At 38.3% G+C, this 20,873-nt stretch overlaps 1 protein-coding gene across 1 annotated transcript in view; it reads right to left on the reverse strand.

The window, feature by feature from the left end:
* Positions 1-4,563: 4,563 nt before the first annotated feature.
* BACE2 (beta-secretase 2) overlaps positions 4,564-20,873 on the reverse strand; it is a 31,238-nt gene continuing 14,928 nt past the window's right edge. Inside the window, exons 3-9 of the mRNA XM_063305335.1 lie at positions 20,397-20,613; positions 17,974-18,102; positions 13,956-14,090; positions 10,101-10,202; positions 8,574-8,723; positions 7,382-7,550; positions 4,564-6,479 (exon numbers count right to left, since the gene is read on the reverse strand). Of these exons, the coding sequence (XP_063161405.1) occupies positions 6,229-6,479; positions 7,382-7,550; positions 8,574-8,723; positions 10,101-10,202; positions 13,956-14,090; positions 17,974-18,102; positions 20,397-20,613 (1,153 nt within the window). The 3' untranslated portion in view covers positions 4,564-6,228. The remainder of the gene's footprint in view (positions 6,480-7,381; positions 7,551-8,573; positions 8,724-10,100; positions 10,203-13,955; positions 14,091-17,973; positions 18,103-20,396; positions 20,614-20,873) is intronic.

A 20,873-nucleotide genomic window follows, 5' to 3' on the forward strand; every position in this document is an offset into this window, starting at 1 on the left:
CAGGGCAAGGAAAGGAAATTTTGCTATCTGACACACACTGTTATGGCAACCAACGCTGATTCAGTTATTTTGGCTTCTGTGAGAAAATCCTAAGAGGGTTTTCCTCCACCCTGGCAATTAAACTACAACAAAACAAGTTCATTGGCCATATTGATATGACACCTCAGTTATGCCTGTTACCAATATCCTGTCTTATGGTAGGGCCAATCCCATTAATTGGGGTGGGGTGTCTCCTTTTTTCCCCCCAACACTGTCATCCTGTGTTGACTGAAGATCTCCCACTTTCTAAATTACTCTGTTCATTCAACCTTGCAGCCCTCTATTGGTAGAACTATTTCTTGAACAATGTGACCTGAGACACTTTCCTGCCCCGTTTTTTAAAAATATTTCCTATAATAAAAAACGTACAGTAAGAACCTGGCATGTTGCAAAGTGAAGCCCCAGTCTCTAGCAACATGTTTATTTGCAGCATTACATTTGGATCTCATAGGAATGGCACTGCAGACCCTTGCTATTTTCATCAACACGTCAAAAGCAGTACAGTGCCATTATACCACAAACTCTGTCCCTTTTGTACATGTGCATTACCTCATTATGCATGCACAAAAGGGGCAGGACCTGTGTCACAACAGTGCCATGCTACTTTTAACATTTGTCCTCCTTATGGATGCTGTTGCTGATGGGCTGTTTCTGTCATGAGTGAAGATGGCGAGCAGGGGGCTCCCATCCAGGCTGTAAAGCGCATGCGTAGTACTGAGGAATTAGGTGGCCATTCAAAGAGACACAGATCGGGCCCGCCTTAGTCTTTGGGGTTTGTATGTCTGGGTTTTCCAACGCTTCTTCAGTTTGTTAGGATTCTGTGTTATGTAGCAGTAATAAAACACTAGAGACCTGTTCCTTGTCTCAGCGTGGTTCCTGGCTGTTAGGACAGTTGAGTCTTTTTGTCAATGGCTGTTTTGTGACTGGTCTTAACCAATTTAGCAGCCATTTTATAAACAGCAAATTTCTCATGGCAGCTATATTGTATGTCCATCATATGCACATTCAGAATGTGCTTCTGGCCCAAAACTTTACCTACTTCTGTGTGCAGTATTGCCCTTTAACCAAGAGGGGCTATTTTCCTCTGATGTAAAAGTTGCCTATTCCAGATGTGATTAGGTGCCATCAAGTCATTTTTGACTCCTAGCTACCACATAGTTTTTCCTCCATGACGATCTATCCCTAACCTGGTCTTTCAGGTCTTCTAGTGGAGCTCTCATTGCCACTATCACTGAGTCTATCCACTTTGCTGCTGGTCATCCACTCCAGATATACGGCATCCCATTTCTTTTTTCTTTTTCCAAACTTCTCCTTTTACATGGCTTTTGGTAACCATGCAAAACTTCAGATGATCACTGGTGGGCAGGAAAGAGCTTTGGTTTCTGTGCAGCCCAAATCTGTTAGTTGTAGCAATCAGGCTCAGTAGAAGTATAAAAGTACACTCATACTTGGTTTACTCACATTTTGCTTTCAAATTCCCTATTTTCAATGGTAAGTTTTGGGGGAGTATGGACCTGCATATGTAATATGGTGCCATATTCACTTGGGCATAATATATATGGCATTATGATTAAGCACACGTACATACATTGAAAAGCTAGATCCACAAACCAGTTTAGAGAAAAATACTGTATTATATTGTGTACATCTGAGATTACCCTAGATAGATTTTTAAGGAAACTCCAACAGTTTAAAAATAACAATTGGCATGTATTCTTACAACTTACCTTACAAAACATGGTAGCTCACAATTTTGACAAGTTTTATGGTTTTATTTATCAGTTGTAACACACCTACATTATTCTTACTCTTGTACAAAGTAAAGTAAAGGCATTCCTGCTGGCATGTTCAACATATGAGAATCAATACCAGATGGAAACAAAATTAGGAGGGAAGATGAAAGCAAGCAAATACAGATACGAATTTTTGAAGTTACATGATCCCCGCATCTCACTGGATCTGTATAGGTGGGCCTCCCTGTTTTCAGCTATACATGCATAGGTAACCCCGATGGCTAATATCAGCACATCATCTGTCCAATTCTGCAGTCTCAGGGCAAAAGATGTATATCCCTCTTTGTATAGTCGTATAGCCACTGTACAAACTTCTCAAAAAAAAAAAAAAAACACCCTAAAGATCTTTGCATAGGATAATTGTCTAGGCGATGGCTGTGAGCAACTTTATATGCAGGATGCTCCCACAGAGAATGTCCTGCATTAGAATTTATCCCTATTCTACCATTAAACAACTGACTGCAGATTTGCTAAGATAAAAAGCCATTTGTTTAGGCTATTTCATAGTCAACATATCCAGCCCACCTCACTGCAGAAGCAACAATAACTGATTGTCATTGGATGGTCCTGTCAACAGACTTATCTTTGTTCAATCTGACTTTTAGAAAAGTTAGGCTTGTTTTCTGATTATTTTTACATTCTTTGCAGACTAAGTATTATTGACTCTTTTCTTTTAACCATGCTAATTTGATAATTTGCTTGGAGGAAGTAGAAATACTCATATGCACTTCCAAGGTCTATTTTTAATATGGTCTTTCTTCATTCTTCATGATGGTCAAGGAAAAGCATTCTTAAAAGGCTTGTGGTTTCTCCCTCTTATAGTCAGAATTTTATTTCAATAACTTGTCTTTTTTAGAACATTAATCCTGAAATTCTAAATTCTACTGCTTATATTCAGCTTTCTCCTCCTCCTCCTCCTCCTCCTGTGGATGAAAAGTTTTAACCATATATGGAGTTAACACACAATTAGTAATACAGTAGAAATCATACAGAACTGATAGTCACACATTCTTTAGAGTAGCCAATTTTGATCATAGAAATGCCACAACAAAAGGTGTAACAGGAACAAATGAGATAATAAATTCCAACCAGAATCACCGTGTATACCAGGTCAGAACAATCACATCTGTTCTTTATGCAAATCTTTTTAGAAGTTTGTGTATTTCCCATTAAATATGATTTTGTATACATCTCTTACCATCTGCCCAGATTTTTTAAAATTATTTTTAAATGTTGCTGATAGATTTTGTAGCATTCAGTTTACTTCTGACCATGTGAATGTGCACCATAAAAGCCTCACAGCAGATACTTTAATTTTCACATAAAAAATTCTCGTATTAGTCAGGAATGAGATCTAAAATAAATGTTTCAAACACTTCCTGCCAATATGCTAAAGTGGTGCTCATTTTATTTTTCATAGCCTAGCAAACTGTGTGTTCATTTTAAAGATATGAAGGAATTTCTGAAGATGAAATGAACATAGGAATTTCCAAATAAACAGAAGTTAACAGAAAGAGGATTGTAGGCATTAAGTTATTTTGGAGTTCAAGCAGGTCTTAGGAATATAAATGCTGGAATAAAATCAATAAGAAATAAAAAATAAAGATAAAAGATGGCAAGCATGATGAAGCGAGGGGTGAAGAGCATTTTTATAAATTGAAATATTTAAATTTTGTAACAAATTGTTCTGCACCGAAATTCAGATCTCCACAAACTGTTGATGGAATATAAATGCTTTGTGTCCTGTATCTAATATATCAGATCAGTCCATGGGATCTAGCTAGACTGAAACATGTCAGATAGCTCTAGGAGAACCATCCATCAAAACCAAATGAAGATTTTAGTCTCACCGGACAAGCTGGTGCTGAAAATGCAGTATTTTGAAAGGAACTCCTTGTTGCTTGCTCTTCCACCTGCAGTCTAAAGTACTGGTCTAGTAGTAATCTGTCCCTGCATGGGGCTTGCCAATCATCTTAACTCTTACAACAGATCCCATTTGTGCTTCGGTTTGAGCCTACTCCTTGTTTCCACTGAAGATGGATGGAAGATTAAGAACAGCTTCTTGTGGGAAGCATGACACTTTTTGTAAAAGTAGCATACAATTTATTGAACAAAACCAGTCCTCAACTATCAGTCAACCTGCTTATGGAAAGTTTTACACAAAAAATTATTTCATTTTAATTGCAGGTATAAATAACCTTTATGATAGTCAGTTGAAATGTTTGAGACCTTCACCTTCCATGTTACACTTGCACAATGTGTTTTGAGGTTAAAAAGGGAACTTGGCCCACTACTACCCAACATCTCCTGCTGCCCAAGCCACAGTGACACTCACCAAGCTACCACCCTTCATCTCAGTTTAGATGAATAGGTGGGGCTGCACTACAAGCAAATGTCAGATAGTAGAGTCTTGGTTAGCTGTATTTCAGCAACAAAAAAGCTCACACAGTGTCCCTCTTTCTTATTGATTATTGCTTATTGTTTTCAAGTACTTGCACTTATGGCATTCAAGCCCAAAATGACATTCCAAAAGAGAGTTAATAGGCACCAATAAAAGGACTGCAAAGTCATTCAAAAGTAATCTGAAAACAACACATTTGCCACTGCATTATTTTTTCCTTCATCATCAGCGTAGCTAGTCTGTAAACTGTCAGGGTTTTTGCTGTCCCTCGTGGACATAATGGCTTACTCCTTACCCAGTGATCAGATGCTGCAATTTAGTATATATATATTTTAAAGTAATTACAGAAGAACTGAATAAATTATTCTGATTTTGATCATAATATGATTGTATTATGAATCTTGTTTGTTTTTGCCATAATCACTATTTTGAGGAACAAAAATTAATTGTACTTCTTTGCAGTAAAAATAGTCAACTTTTGCAAAACTGGTTTCTTCATGAACAAGGAAAAGAATTTGGAGAAATGATAAACACTACTGACCTCAGTAAGTTTCTAGTGTGACAGTTTTTTAGTTAAGAATCCCACTCATACGCATTGTTTTAAATGCATGTTCATGTACTGTGAAGGCCTATTGGCACAGGTGCATATAACAATGCAAAGACAAAGGAGTGTTAACGTAGGCAAAAATATTTGAATAAGTTCTTGCTAGCATTGTATTTGCTATGTGCTGAAATGGTGGTCAATAAAAATTACCATTGTTAGGTAAACTAATTAATTGTCTGATCATTCATGGAAAGGGTCTTCATCTTTCCCAGCCTAGGTTACAGTTGAGTGAGTCATTTAACTGAAGAAATCCAGTTAAATTGCATTGTTGCTAGTTTGATTTCTAGTCATTAGCACCTCCACAAGATGCAAAAAAAGAGAGAGAGAGAGAGACACTTCGCTTTTTATCCACGCTGTTTTTGCAGGGTATGTGTACAAAGGCTCAAAGAACCCTTTCTAAGATCATTTATGCATGCATTCAGAAAAACCAGGACACTTGTGTGGGTGGTAAAGTTGTAAATGTTAAAATGTGATGAACTGGAGCTGGGAGGGGGGAGAGAAAAGCTTTAAAGGGCTATTCCAATTGTGCTGTATGTGGTTGGAAAGGGATCTGCATCTATGTCTAGCAGATCTACCTACATCTTACTGGTGAACTGAATCCCTGTAAAGAGGCAGTCTTGTTCCATATTAAAGTTGCACAGTGAGTTTGGTTTCTGTGTTTTCCCCTGCTTCATCTTTTCTAAGAAACACAGAGTAGATCATTGAAAGGAACAGATGCTCTATTTAAAAGAGGGGGAAAACACTTTTTTAAAGTCTGCCTTGCTTTCTTCCTGCTTAATGATTGATCTCCCTTTCTGCCAACTACTGATGAAGATATGGTCCACCAGGAACAGATATTTTAATTAAAAAAGAGAGATTAATCAAAAAACAAGAAATATTTCTGTTCTTTATGGCAAGTCTGAGCAATGGCTTATCAAAAGAGTACTTTTCATGTTTTTGTTTTGTGGAGATGACAGACTTTTTGGAACTATGAAATAAAGTTTTAGCTTTTTTTTAAAAAAAGTGTATTACTTGGCTCAACTGTATGCCAAGCAAACAACAGACTACCATTTGAAATGGTTATATATTAACATGGCTAAAAATAATTCATTGTTAAAGAATTAATTTTATGTTACAGGGGAATTGGAGATGATTTGGCGATTAACTGCATCACTTCTTATAAAGTGAAGCCTGGCTTTCACCTTTGGCTAAAATACCTTAATCTTGTGCCCTGCAGATGCATTCAACTACATCTCCTGTAATTCTCAGCTAATATAACCATGCTGATTTAGAGGCACTGGGCTGTAGTCCCAACCCATCTGAAGAATATCAGGGTGAAGAAAACAGAAATAATCATCTTTCATTTCCGTATCAGAATGCAAGGAGGATTCCTTGCGATTTGATCAAATTCTTCATTTCCACCTATGCCGTACTAAGGACGATTCGTCGTTTACAGTGTCGCTGTCAGCATAACGATGATGACACTGTGGAAGAAGCAGCAAGATAATGAGTATGAGAAGTACAAGTCCGCAGAAACTCATAAGAGCGTAAGACACAATCCACAAGATTGGTTCATTGAGGGATATTGTTGATACACAAGTGCTTGCTACATCTGCAGTGGTGAAAGGGCCTTCAATCTCAGATACTGGAGAACCATGCATTTCTATATATAAAAAAAGAAGAGAAAAGAAGATAAATACTGAAAGAGGAAACAAAAAGCTTGCATATGTTAATCACTATAAGCCTGTAAATGTTTAGAATTAAATACTATTATACCTCTCTGTTAAATTCAAGCTAAGGAGAATATGCTAAGGAAGAAACATATCAAAGGTTTAATGTATGAAGAAAGTGACTTGAGTCCCTTAATTCAGCCTATGAAATTCATGGGAGGCTTTCAGAAATCATAACTGCTCTGCCTGACCTATTTGGCAACATTGTTCCGAAGATAAATTTGCAAAAACACATAGTAGACTAGGGTCTCCAACACAGACTATCTAGGAAACATCTATTTGTGCCGCTCAGGTTTGAATTTTTTTAATGATTCTTTCAATTCACACACACAAATGAAAAATTGGCACAAAGCAATGCAAAGTATAAATCTTCAGCATTTCCTTTATTTACAAGAATATGTCTGGACTTAAACATGAGCCCTAAAAGCACTCATAAAGAGAGAAGCTGGTGATTGCAGGCTATTGTACCTTTGAAAAGGAGCCAGCCTAGGTGACAAAAAGACAAAGGTAAGGTGGAGTGGTAGGGAGGATCCAGGAAATGGGCTGAAATTAGTAGGATTGAGCAACCTCAATAGATTGCTATGGGTTATGGGTATTATTTTGACTGGCCAAAACTACCAGCTGTTTTGTGAATTGGGACACCACCCTCCCATCAGGGTAGCCATTTTATGAGACAGTATATGGCATATTCTCAAAACTCGAGATTCCTGCTCTAAGCATTTATACATACTGTACATACATACATCAATTGCCAGCTTGTAAATGCTTTTTGATACAATAAAGTAAGATGCTAATTTGAAAGAACGTGTTTTCTTTTTTAGAATCAGTCTCTTACCAGCACAAGTACTTAATGCAAATCCCACTCTCTTCTGGGCTCTATCAAAGATGACATAGAATCCTTCCATCACTGTGGCCCCAATAACCAAGGCACTGGATGAAGAAGAGATACCAAACCGATAGCAGGCTAGATTCTGCCCAATCTCTAGAACAGGCTGAATGTAAAGCTGTTTTTGGAAAGAAATAAAAGATGATTAAAGAATAGAAATATACATAGCTGAATACCCAATAAAGCCAAATGATTTTTTAAAACTGTAGAAAAAATACAAGGCTTTAAAGGTAAGAGCTATCACCAGATACCAGTCAAAATGGCCAGTTTATCTTTCACACAGACATTTGAATGCCTTCTGACTGGTATGCTTTATCCAGATTCACTTTAGCTTAAATACAGCTACTGTGGTGATAAAATGTAACAAGAATTTTACAGAACTGAGAGAAACACCATTTAAAAAAAGCTAAGTAGTCAACCTCGTTAATGGTTAGATGGGAGACTACCAGGAAATCCTACTGTTATAAGCTAGGTTAGAGTAAGCTAGAACTTGGAAAAAATATTCTGGAAGAAGGCAAAGACAGAGCATTTTCATATGATGCCAAATAAAACAGTAGAGGAGTTCAGTATGACTCAAAAGATCTTTGCCTTTTTAAAATTAAGCTGTTAGAAGGGATGTGCAAAGCTACAAGGATGCTTCATTTTGACAGAGGTTTGAATAAAACACTTCCAAATTGCTTCTGAAACACCACATGCTCTTCCACTCTATTAGAAAAGCAGACACGTTAGTGTCCAGAAGCCTCCTGCAGCTCCAATAACTGGAAAAGGCTGCTGCGCAATGCGGGCTTCTGTCCATGCACAATACAGGAGCAAGAGCTGCTGGGCTTCAGCATACCTGCCATTTCTTCCCTTTGATAGGCAGAATTGCATTGCCTCCGTGACATAAACACCGCATCAAGGCAAAGCTAAGCCTCCTTCTGCTGGCCTTGCTGTTATCAACTGACCCACCAAAAGCATCCCTGCATGGGAATAAGCAGCACTACTGGGGTCCTTAACAAGACACACAAGCAGTGATAGCTGTGATAGGATGCACATGAGTGGCCCCCAGTCCTGTCAGCATTTAGTTTAACACATGATTAATCCAGTTCTAATTTCCCTGTAATAATGATTGGTAATGGTAAAATAAGAGGACTTGACAGACCTGTGGAAGGATAGTGATTCGAAATGATTGGCTAGCATTTTCATCTCTCAGATAGATTGAGATCTTAGGAAAGAGAGTCCAAGGATATTCACTTTTATCCCAGCAAGCGAGCTGAGTGCCACTCCAAAACCCAGATGTGAATTCTTGGATCTACATGGAAAGAAGAAAAAGAAAAGAAAATCTGCCCCCACCCTCAATATGCTTAGCATTCAGCAGCTATACAATGTCTCTTTATTATCTGCCAGTCAGTGTTTGTTTCAGTTTAACAAGCTGGATAATAATGGTGCACTATTCTCTAAACTACAGCATTTATTCTCATATGAAAAAGGCCAGTTCTTTAAGATAGCATGCTAATTGTTTGGGGCAGTGTTTCTCAACCTTGGCCACTTGAAGATGTGTGGACTTCAACTTCCAGAATTCCCCAGCCAGCCATGCTGCTGGCTGGGGAATTCTGGGAGTTGAAGTCCACACATCTTCAAGTGGCCAAGGCTGGGAAACACTGGTTTGGGGGCATTACATACTTCCACATGAAGCCTTCAACAGTATAATTTCATATTGTTTAACTTTTGGTCTGGAATTGCTATATGTAGCAAAAGGTGGTTAAGACAGTAGATCTGAGATTTCTGCCATGGGAGATGCCAAAGAATCCCCTCCCTTTTGAACAGGGCACAGAAGAGAGATTTTATGTAACTATTTGGATAGTTCAGCATTGAAATCAAAAGGAAGTCTAGACGCTTATCACGATCCAGATTAACTGAAACCTGAGAGTATGTGAAACTTGGGGCATTGTGGAGGTTGTAATTTAGCTTTTAGTTTTCTAGCCTCTTTGCTGGAATACAAAGGAAGAGAAAACATTCCTGCTTATTTCTAGGAAACTTGCAATTCAATTGTTTCCTATATCTATAACAGGGATAGACAACAAACCAGCATCTGCCTGCAGTCTCTCACATTCCTTTCGCTGCCCACAAAGTATCCCTGGCAGGGATGGCACCAACGTTTCAACCTTTTGAGGAATTGGAGCGAAAACAAAAAGAACAAAAAATGCTGGCCTACTCAATATAGTAACATCATGACATTGGGGTCTATGCCCTGCAACCCCCAAAGATCAAAACCATTTTTTAAAAAGTGCAGTTCCAGACCACGAGAACACTGCCTACTTCTGATATGCCCCACGTAGATGATCACTCTTTAAAACAAACAAGGCTATGCCTTCAAAACAAATAATCAGATTAAATACTTATTGTGTTAATGGTTACCAACAACAAAATAAGATTTTAGCTCAAAGCCTGCAGCATACTGGAGGTTTTCAATACACTGGAACAACAGAAATGGTATAATACAGTTTTGATGGCACTGAAATTTAACTTACACATGCCTCCATCAAGCCTCCATCAAAACAGGAGAAAAAAGGCACATTTAGTTCCAACCTTTTGATTACAGAATAACTCTCATTGTGTTAAAACCATTGCAAAAGGTTGCTTAAAGAATAACTTATCTCAGAAGGCAAACTCATGAGTCATAGCTTACCAAAGAGGTCTGTATAATGGCTCCTACAACAGCACCGAAGACCTTTTCTGGCAGCCGCAAGAGAGTTGTGCCACTGTCTACAATTGCTTTGTCTGAATTGTACTGAACAGGGAACAAGGAAGAAAAAGATTGGCCTGTCATAACAATTAGCAAGTCAGTAATAACCCTTTTTTTGAGAGGGGGAGGTGAGTGAAAATCCATGCTATGAGGCAATAAAGTCTCTGAAGTATGTTGACTTTTCCCCTAGCACAGTAATCCAAAAAGAATCATAAGACCAGCCTTGTCCTCACTTTTCAAGTGTCCCTATAATGTAAATTAACTAAGGCCATCTTGATTGACCTCATCTTTTAAAGGACCTTCTTATTTGGAAATGAACCTGAAAGAGAGGACTTTCCATACCTAGTTCATTTTATAACAAAGTAAAGATATTGGAATAATGATCTCAAGCAACGATGGCCTATTTTCAATCCGTAGGACCTATTTTGGATTTTTCAGCAGAACCCCAAGTTCCTCCAACTTGGGACACACAAAAAGGAGGGTGTGATGGAATTATGTTTATAGAGCTTGTTAGTTCTGCTACCTAGTAACACTCCAGTTGTATTGGTCTTCAACTCCCTACTAGGTCAAACTACAATGAACTATCTGTTAGTATCATAGGAGCTGAACAAAACTATCAAAGGTATCCAATATTTTAGAGGCGGGGACCATGGAAACTGACCGAGAAGCAATTAGCACAAGGCTAACTGAATTCATGGCAAGTATTTTTTTAAACCATTTGAGAGAACAGGGCATCTGTTTGGTACTTTTAAACAACAAAAAAAATACTTTTACATTTGATTTGTCACACATTTAAATTTAAGGAACAGGTGAAACCTCATTGTCTATACAAATCTGTTCTCATTTTCCATTCCTCATTCTCTTTCCAATTCCTCTGGCACATCTTCATAACCATCCATGTAAGAACTATTTTTTCCCATAACTCTTCGGTCTTCATATACAATTAAAAAGTGTGGTGCCTTTGAGCACATAATCAAACCATGACTATTTTTTTCAGTTCCAATCCTTCTGACTTAGCACACAGAGAGCATGCATTATTTGTGTTTCCTCACCCCACTCCATATCCTATGCTCTCTTTTTCCATTGTCATTAAACAATTCACTAAATGGCAGAAAAAATAGTATTACACATATAATCATGGAGGCTGAAGCTACCAGAAGAGAATAGTTAAGGGAGGTAAAAGAGAAGCAAAAGCAATAAAAAACCTTAAGATAATCTAAAGGCTAACAAGTTTATGATGGGATAAATATGCATGACTGGTGTCACTTTAATCAGAAATATTAATTGATGTGTTTACACATTTTCCAGGTTCCACAAGATTCTTTGATGTTCTTGCAGCAAATAAAAAATACAATAAATGCAATATGTTTTCCTCTCCAGAGTAAAGGAACTTATTTCCTTTATTTATAAGTTTCAAGGTATTTATAATTTTTTAAAAAAAATTAAATTAAAACAAGTAATTTTTTAAAGAGAGAAACATCCAAACTACCACAAATAAACTAGTTACCAATCAGTAGATCTCAATCAGCATTCTACTCTTCTCTGAGTTAGAGCAATGGCTCCCAATGTAATCAGGAACACTAACTCAAATTTCAAAGAAAAAGGAGAAATGACTATTTCCCACTATTGCTCAAAGAAACATAGTGTCCCTGTGGTGAGAGAGTGCATTCTTTCATCTTCTTTTCTTCACTTCCCCTTTTCTTCCCAATTAGCACAGGTGAGGTCACCCATCAAAATATTTTCCTAGATGTTTCCCCAGAATGTGAGTACTTGTGCCACCACCATTTCTCCCTAATGCCTTACTTTGAGGAAGATTGTATTTCTGGTAAGTGCAAAAGCCTGTGCATTTTGGATTCAAACGTTTCCTCTTCACAGACATGTATACTGTATACACTTAAGAGTCATTGGTACCAGCAAAGTATCGCTCTCCTGCATGAGGAGATATATGCATGTGAAATATGCATACGTATAGGACTACAATGACTAGTTCATTCTGTTCAATGGAGGGTCTCATCTGGCAAAGTGCCTATAGCTGACAAAAGTCCCGCACACATTTTTCTTCAGTCTGAGCCTTCTGTGATGAAACTGGTCCTCAGATATTAATTCAAAGAGTCTTGCCACAAGCCATTGAAGGATATGAAAGAAATCTTTATTTAATACAAGTGATCAATTTCAATGTAAAGCTCAGACTGAAGAAAAACGTGTGCAACAACTAAACTAAAATCCTCCTCACAGTTCTCACCCCTCCCCAGAGCTGCAAACATTCCCATACATCAAACAGCAAAAAAAGCCCTTGCCTGCTTAACTAATGGTAAAATTCCATTCCACCTTCTGGCAGTTTCCCCCCCTTTCCACATTCCAGCCAAACAAGCACTGATAACCCCACACCGCTGATCTTGCAAATGCTCAGGTCATCTTTCTCCTTCTTCCCTTCCCAGACTTAATTGCAGGTGGCAGTATGGCACATCCTGACAGCCACCATGGCTGGACCTCCAGAATCAATGATAGATCCAAAATCAGCACTAGATCCAAGTACAAAACCAACCTGGCAACCTATGTTTCCAGAAGAAATGCAAGCTCACCAAACACAGTCTGCATGATCACACCAAGGTTAGATACAATCCCAAGTGTTAGTATTTCCCATTTACCTGCATTAAAATATGTGAGGAAAGGAACTTGAAACCAGAAAACAAACCTGTCACAAACTAAACTAGATTGACAGAGTAACTTGGCTTATAAGAAATCTAATCTAATATTAACAATGGTATTTGCTCTTGTGCAATTTCCTTTCATTTCAATAAATTTCTACTGGACATAGTCCCACTGAAATGGGCTCAGTATTGCTAAATCTGTACAGAATTTATAAACCTGCCAGGCAAGTTTCTATGTTATAGAAAGAAACAAGTACACTGCAAGACATATCCAGAGAGCTTTGGGAATTCAGTTAAAGTTTAGACATGTAAAAATGGTGTTACAGAGCAACCGGATAGAGTGTATCTGAGAAGCAAATATAAGCAATTTATTTGTTTGTCTGTTTGTTTGTTTGTATGTTTGTTTATTTAGGCCACCCAACTCCAGTGGACACTGGGCAGTGTACAAAACTAGAAAAAAAAATACAAAAACAGCTAAAAACATAAAATCAGACAGACAGTCCAGACTAAAATAATCTGATAAACAACAAAATCAACAAAACAAAACAGGGCCTTAAACAAATCATAAACATCAACCCTAGGCCTGGGATTTTTAATTTAATTGTCATTTATACCCTATATTCTACTTTGAAGAAACTTTGGTTTCTAAGAAGATGACTTTCATTCACATCTAAGATTATATATTTAATACTGTTCAAATGTTATTTGTCACTCAGATACTAATTAGCATTTATTTATTTATCAGAACTTTTATACCACCAAGTTTGGTTAGACTTGTACAATATAAGCAAGCATTAAACCCAACAATGACGTAACATTACAATAAAATGGTTGCTTGCTTCACACATCAATCTATTTCCCAAATGACCATTCAAACAAAACCATTTTCACCATTTGAGGAAGGATAATAAGAAGGCACTGTTGCAACCCCTGCCAACAAGAAGTTCCAAAATATGGTGGCAACCATACAGAATAACATTTTTCAAGCCCATGTTCCTTGGTATTCATGCAGGGACAGAACTCCAAACAGCCCCTTCCTGCATGTACACAGGGGCCAGGTGGAATCTCCTTGGAGCAGATCCCACACATCTGAATTTTTCATTAAATAGAGGAATGTTAAATTACAATTTTTAGTTATTAAAAATACCTCTTTGCAGTCCAAGTTAAGATTATTGCCTCCAACTTCAAATTTGAGTATTTCAACTTGATAATACCACTCTTTCTTAATAGGTGTATACCAAATTTTTTCCTTGTACAGGCTTGGTTCCATTCCACCTAATACCTGAAGAGATACATAGATTAAAATTACTTTATCACATACTCAAAATATAATTAAGTTACAAAGCAGGTCTACAAACCTAACAGATGGTCTTCAAAATGATTCAATGGCAGAAACAAGAATATATAAATACAATACGATAGCTGATTTTTCAGTGCAGTCAGTCAATCAAAACAGTTTTTAAAAACATTTGATCAGGAACAACTAGGCTTGTAAACAAACTTTTTATACACACACACATACATAAATACATACATTTAAGCAAGGAATATAAGACTCTAAATAAAAGCCATATCCTTACAATCTAAAATGGTTTTTCTAGTAATAGTAATTGAGTTGTACAAAGAATTTGAAAAGGGGACATTACAACATGCTTAGGTGTGAACAAAGCATTGAAAGCAACTGCATCTTCTGGAAGGCTACATACAATAAATCAAAGGCTTTCTCTGGTTGTCAGCACATATGCATGCACACTCAACACAGGTGCATAGAAAACAGGGGAAGTCCAAAGCAGCCACAGTAAACCTCTCAGAGGACAAAGATTCTTTAATGTTTCAAGGATAGGTGCTTTGTAAAGCACCCCTTGATAATACTTTGTACAGTCCTAGTTAGCAATGCTGATGCAAAAACAACTTTTGGCTTTTTAAGCCTATGTATTTAAAGTTATGGTTAAGAATCCAAACTGGGTTTTTTTCTATAAGCAGTATCAATTTCAGAAATTACTGGTTAAAACCCAAGCAGATCCAAATAATCCTTGTGTCAAAAAAGTTATTAAAATAATTTAAATAGTTCCTCCATCTTTGAACAATGAATTGCATGTCATTTTCAGCCATTATGAGAAATGGTCATTTCTGTGCATTCATTAGGCTGCTGTAGTATTTCTATTTATTTATTTATTATTTCTCAAATTTCATCGCCATCCATCTCCCCCAAAAGAGGGACTCTGGGCGGCTTACAATAAAGTTAAAATACCCTAAAACAGCATAATACATAAAATATAAACATAAACAATATAAATATAAAATGGGATCAAGATGGCAGTTCAAGGTTCTACTTCAATTCCTGCATGTATCAGACCACCTTAAGGCACTAGCCTTCCCCAGGAATGACTAGTCCCCCCACCCTCACCCCAAGTGAGGTGGCAGGGCCAGGTCTTTAACTTATTCCGGAAGTCCAGGAGAGAGGAGCCTGTCTCACCTCTGGGGGAAGTGTATTCCACTGGGCGGGCGCTACTGCAGAGAAGGCCCACTTCCTGGACCCCACCATTCAGCATTCTCTTACCGATGGGGTCCATAACATGCCCTCTCTGCATGACCGGGTGGTATGGGTTGATGTGATGGGGATGAGACAGTCCCTCAGGTAGCCTGGGCCCATGTCATGTAGGGCTTTAAAGGTAATAAAAGGGGTTTTACATGTGCTGATCTTAGGGCACCAAGACTTGCCTGCGTGGCTGCATTCTGGACCAGCTGAAGCTTCCAAATACTCTTCAAGGGTAGCCCCATGTAGAGCATGTTGTAGTATTCTATATGGGAAATGACCAGGGTGTGACTGACTGATCAGAGGGCCTTTTGATCCAGGAAAGGGCGTAACTGGCGCACAACATGAAGTTGAGCAAAGGCCCTCCTGGCCATAACTGCCACCTGCTCTTTGAGCAGGAGTCGTGAGTCCAGGAGGACCCCCAGATTACGCCCTGGGTCTGTCTGAGGCAGTGCAACCCTATCCAGAACTAAAGATGATAAATTCCCGGATCCAGAGGAAACCTTAACCCACAGCCACTCCTTCTTACTAGGGTTCAGTTGAAGCCTGTTGTTCCCCATCCAGATCCCAACAGCCCCCAGGCACCGAGAGAGGGTGGTCACAGCATCACTTACTTTACCTGGGATGGAGATGTATAATGGGGTATCAGTATATTGATGATACCTCATCCTGTGGTGATGGATGATCTCACCCAGTGGTTTCATGTAGATGTTGAAGAGGAGCAGAGAGAGTACTGAACCCTGTGGCACCCCACAAAGGAAGGTCCGTGGGCCGGATCTCTCACTCCGTATCAACACTGACTGGGACTGACCCTGGAGGAAGGAGGTGAACCAGGGGAAGACCACGCTGCCCACCCCCAACTCCCTGAGCCAACCCAAAAGGATACTATGGTTGATGGTATCAAAAGCCGCTGAGAGGTCAAGAAGAGCCAGGATGGATGCACTGCCCCCATCCCACTCCTGCCAGAGATCATCCCTAAGTGTGACCAATGCTGTTTCCATCCCATATCCAGGCCTGAAACCTGACTGAAAGGGGTCTAGATAATCCGTTTAATCCAAAATCCCCTGGAACTGCAACACCACCACTTTCTCAACCACCTTCCCTAAAAAGGGGAGGTGGGAGACTGGATGAAAATTGTCCAGTAAAGTAGTGTCCAGCGATGGTTTCTTGAGGATGGGGTGCACCAGCACTTCCTTGAAGGTAGCTGGGAATACCCCCTCTCTCAAGAATGGATTAACTGTCGTCTGGATCCACCACATGTCACCTCCCGAGCTGCCTTCACCAGCCAGGAGGGACATGGATCTAACCGGCATGTGGTGGCAGCTACTGTCCAGAGGATCCTGTCCACTTCCTCAGGCCCAACAGGATCAAACTGTTCCCAGATAACTGAGTAAGTACGTACCCCAGGCTCCTCCACAGACACTGTCTCACGCTTGGAGTCCAACTTAAAACGGATCCGAGCGATTTTATCCTGCAGATGCCCAGAAAACTCCTCAGCACGGCCCTTTCCCCTTTCCCTAAAAGGGATCAAGTGATCTTAAACAGGGCTGCCAGGTGGCATTCTGCAGATGCAATAAGAGCAGAGAAATATTGATGTTTCACCGCTCTTACCGCCGTAAGGTAGGCCTTAATAGCGGCTCTAGCTTGTATTCGGTCAGATTCAGTCTTTGTTTTCCTCTAGCGGCACTCTAGACATCTCTTAATGCTCTTCAGAAACCTCCGCTCCTCCGTAATATACAACTCTAGTTGTATATGAAGATATACAGGTATATCAGGTATTCCCTTCACAGCTGAAGAGGGAAATTTCAGTAGTTGGCATTCCTATGGAAAATGGGGCATTCTAGGGATCTGTTCATCAGAGGAAGATGAGGAATTAATGAGTATTAAACTCTTGCTGTTATGCAATTTCACATAGCTTGCACCATTTCTCCACACCTTCCCATTATTAAGATGAAGCATTTTATAGCTTTTAACTATATATTCCTGTAGTGTAATTCTATGATAGCAAGCACCACTGAACTTAATGGGACAGATTTTAGAAATCAAATATGAATAGGATTATTACTACTTCTCTTACAAAATACATAATATTTAAAATACCAAATTTTAAATAAAAATGAACAAACAAAATGAACAAGAAGAAAAATCAAAAGGGAAATTATGGTTCTTTCAGATGCACAGAATATATGTATTCTAAACTATGTTTCAATCTATATTCATTTGAAAACCATTAGGGCTCAAATCTTATTACTCAGTTTTCAATGTTACTAAAAGCAAAGTATTGGAAGATTGATAATTCAGTTGTGATTGTCCAGCTCATACTTTGACTCAATAGTTTATTAGATTTAACAAAACAAAACATATATTTAAACTTGAACTTTAATGGCACAGATATTTGATTCACTATTAAGATAATTCCATGTACCTGTAAGAATTAATAAAGAAAGCTATGACAAATTTATGTTTCTTCAATTTAATCATCAGTTAGGAGAATTTAGTAAAGCACTATAGGTATATTGTTTCTAAAGGATATGAAAAAAATGTCATTTTCAAGTGATTGAATTTAACTGCAATAAGTATCCTAAGAAAAGAGCATATTGCCCTAACATTCAGCCTGATAGATACCCACAAGACTACCTCCATTAGTACCAGTTCCAGAAACAGGCAAACTAGCTCCACACATCTGCAGGGAAAAAACATTGGGGATCTTGGCTTGATTCACAATAGAATCAAAAAAAGTCTCCGTAGAACTTGAAGGCTGTAAAAAAAGAGTTGCAAACTTCAGCTGTACACAAATTGAAGCACACTGAATAAATTGATGCAGAACCACCATGCAAATTACTTTTGCTGAATAAGAGGAATTTTAACAATGAATTACAAATGTAAAATTAACTAAATTATTAAAATATGAATTGTTATTAAAAGCTAAAACCTATGCTACACATTAAACATTAAAGATAATTGCTAGTATCTGTTTAAATCCTTTCATCTATTATTTTTGACTGGTCTCATAACTTTCTTCCTAAAAATCATATTCCAAATTTGCCCTGCTGTGCATTGTGTAGTATATATGGGAACCATTCTTGCTTAAATTTGGTTAGACTTCTATTATGGATATAAACTGTCAGTTTTGCCATTGCTGCATATTCTACCATTTTGGTCTTCCACTCTGATCTAGGTTGCGGCCAGCAATTGCAGAAATCATCTAGGTTTATTTTTCTAGGGGAAATTATCTAGGCCATCAGGGTGTGGTCATCTAGGAAAATAAATGGACGGGAAGAAGAGAATGTGTTACTAGAAAGTTTTCCCATACTGTTTTTATTTCTGTTTTATCTATGCTTTGTACTTGTTTCTTTGTGTGTTGTTCAACTATTACTATCCAATATAGTTTTTTTTCTCTCTTCGTATTTCATTATTCTAATCATAAAATAGCTTTTTTAAAAAAGCTAAAACTTCAGTACAGGACAGTAGTTCCTTTTTAGATTCATGTCAAATGTTATGCCACAATGGATTATGCTTTTTTCCCTGCCCTTCATGGGTTGGAAAATCCCTCATCACTTCCTCAATTGTAATGCCTTTATACCAACTTTCAGTCCCAACACTCTTGCATGGGGGGCTTACGTAGAGGCCTACATAACATTCAGTACATCATTTGTATCTAAATTATACCTAACATCTTGTGACTGACTGTAGGCTATATGCTGATTTAGGCCAGCATTCTATATTCACAGTGACCTTCCCAGATGCATTTGGGAAGCTCATAAGCTTAGATGGAAGGCGATGCCCTCTAAGCTGTTGCTTCCCAACAGCTACTATTTATGTTACGCTATCTAGGATTTAGGAGGTAGTAAACAGCCATCAATTTTAGTAGAAGTGGTAGTAGCAGTCCTCCCTGACCCCGTCCAATCTCTTTTTAAACCATCCAAATTGGATGCCATTTCTCTAACATGCTGGCACCAAATTTCACAGTTTAACCATGTACAGTATAAAAGAATTTCCTTTTCCCTATAATAATTCTTCCTGCATTTAGTTTCAATGCATGACCTCGAGTTCTAACATTTTGAGAGAGAGGAAAAAAACTCTGCCTACCCATATTACCTGGGCCATACATGATTTTACATACTTTATCATGTTCCTCTTACAGTAAAGAACCCAAATTACTGTAGTCTTTCCTTGCAGGGGACGAGCAAAGGCAGCCTAACTATTTGGCTGTTCTTTTTTTGCACCTTTTCTAGCACTACAATATCCCTTTTAAGGTGAGTGACCAGAATGGTATACATGTGGTCTCATGTACCTTGATTTAAGGTAAAGGTAAAGGTTTCCCTTGACATTAAGTCCAGTCGTGTCTGACTCTAGGGGGCAGTGCTCATCTCTGTTTCAAAGCCGAAGAGCCGGCGTTTGTCTGTAGACACTTCCGTGGTCATGTGGCCGGCATGACTACACGGAACGCCGTTACCTGCCCGCCGAAGCGGTACCTATTAATCTATTCACATTTGCATGTTTTCGAACTGCTAGGTTGGCAGGAGCTGGGACTAACAATGGGAGCTCACCCCGTCACGCGGATTCGAACCGCCGACCTTTCGATCGGCAAGCTCAGCAGCTCAGTGGTTTAACCCGCAGTGCCACTGGGCTACATTAATTTCATTTCATTTAGATTTAAGTACAAATAATATGATTATTTCCCATGCATTTAGTAATTTCTCCTTTGCACTGAAAATTATAGTTTAGGGGTAATTTTTAGAGGATGGGAACACATGTAGCCTCAGAGCTGCAGGTTCACCTCTGCCTCATAAGAATGAATTTAAAACTATTTAGAACATAAAGTATTTATCACAATTTAATAAGCATGTAGCAGACTTCAGCTGATTTTAAAAAGCTAAGTAGGGTTAAAACTGGTTAGTTCTTGGATGATAAACCATGTGGGAATATCAGGAATGTAGATTAGGCTACAAATTTGTGAAAATCCCACACGAAGCTTTGAAAATTTCATTTGTTCACAATACCCGCTTTTATTTTCATATAAAGGAACTGGTAAATAAGAAGTCCAGTTACCTTAGCCAATGTACTATATGCCAAACCAAGGATCCCTTGCCACTGAATGCCTTTTAAAAAGAAATTTTCAGATTGAAAAATGGTCGCAATGTTGATGACATAAGTGCCATTTATTCCTTTAGGCATTCTAATAACATCTGTTCCAAGCATTCCAATCCAACTTCCTTGGGTATATTTAACAGTCACCTCAACATCCAGTGATTTATATGTGCTTGACCTAAGAAAAGAAATAAAAAGTTATAAACCAAATTGTTCCATATTCTGTAATTTTATACACAGTAAACCTTCATTCTCTAGAATAAAAACAGTACCTATTATGTAAAATCAGCAAAACTGCACCTTTTTTCTCAGGAATATAATACAACCAACCAAGCATAATGTAGTACAACCGTCATTTTCCAGATACCACACGAGCCAGCAAATTCCCCCTCTGCACATATGCTTGCACACATTTCAGCCTTTTAATTTATATGAAAT

The sequence above is a fragment of the Candoia aspera genome, chromosome 5, assembly GCF_035149785.1.
Source record: "Candoia aspera isolate rCanAsp1 chromosome 5, rCanAsp1.hap2, whole genome shotgun sequence".
Lineage (NCBI taxonomy): Eukaryota > Metazoa > Chordata > Lepidosauria > Squamata > Boidae > Candoia > Candoia aspera.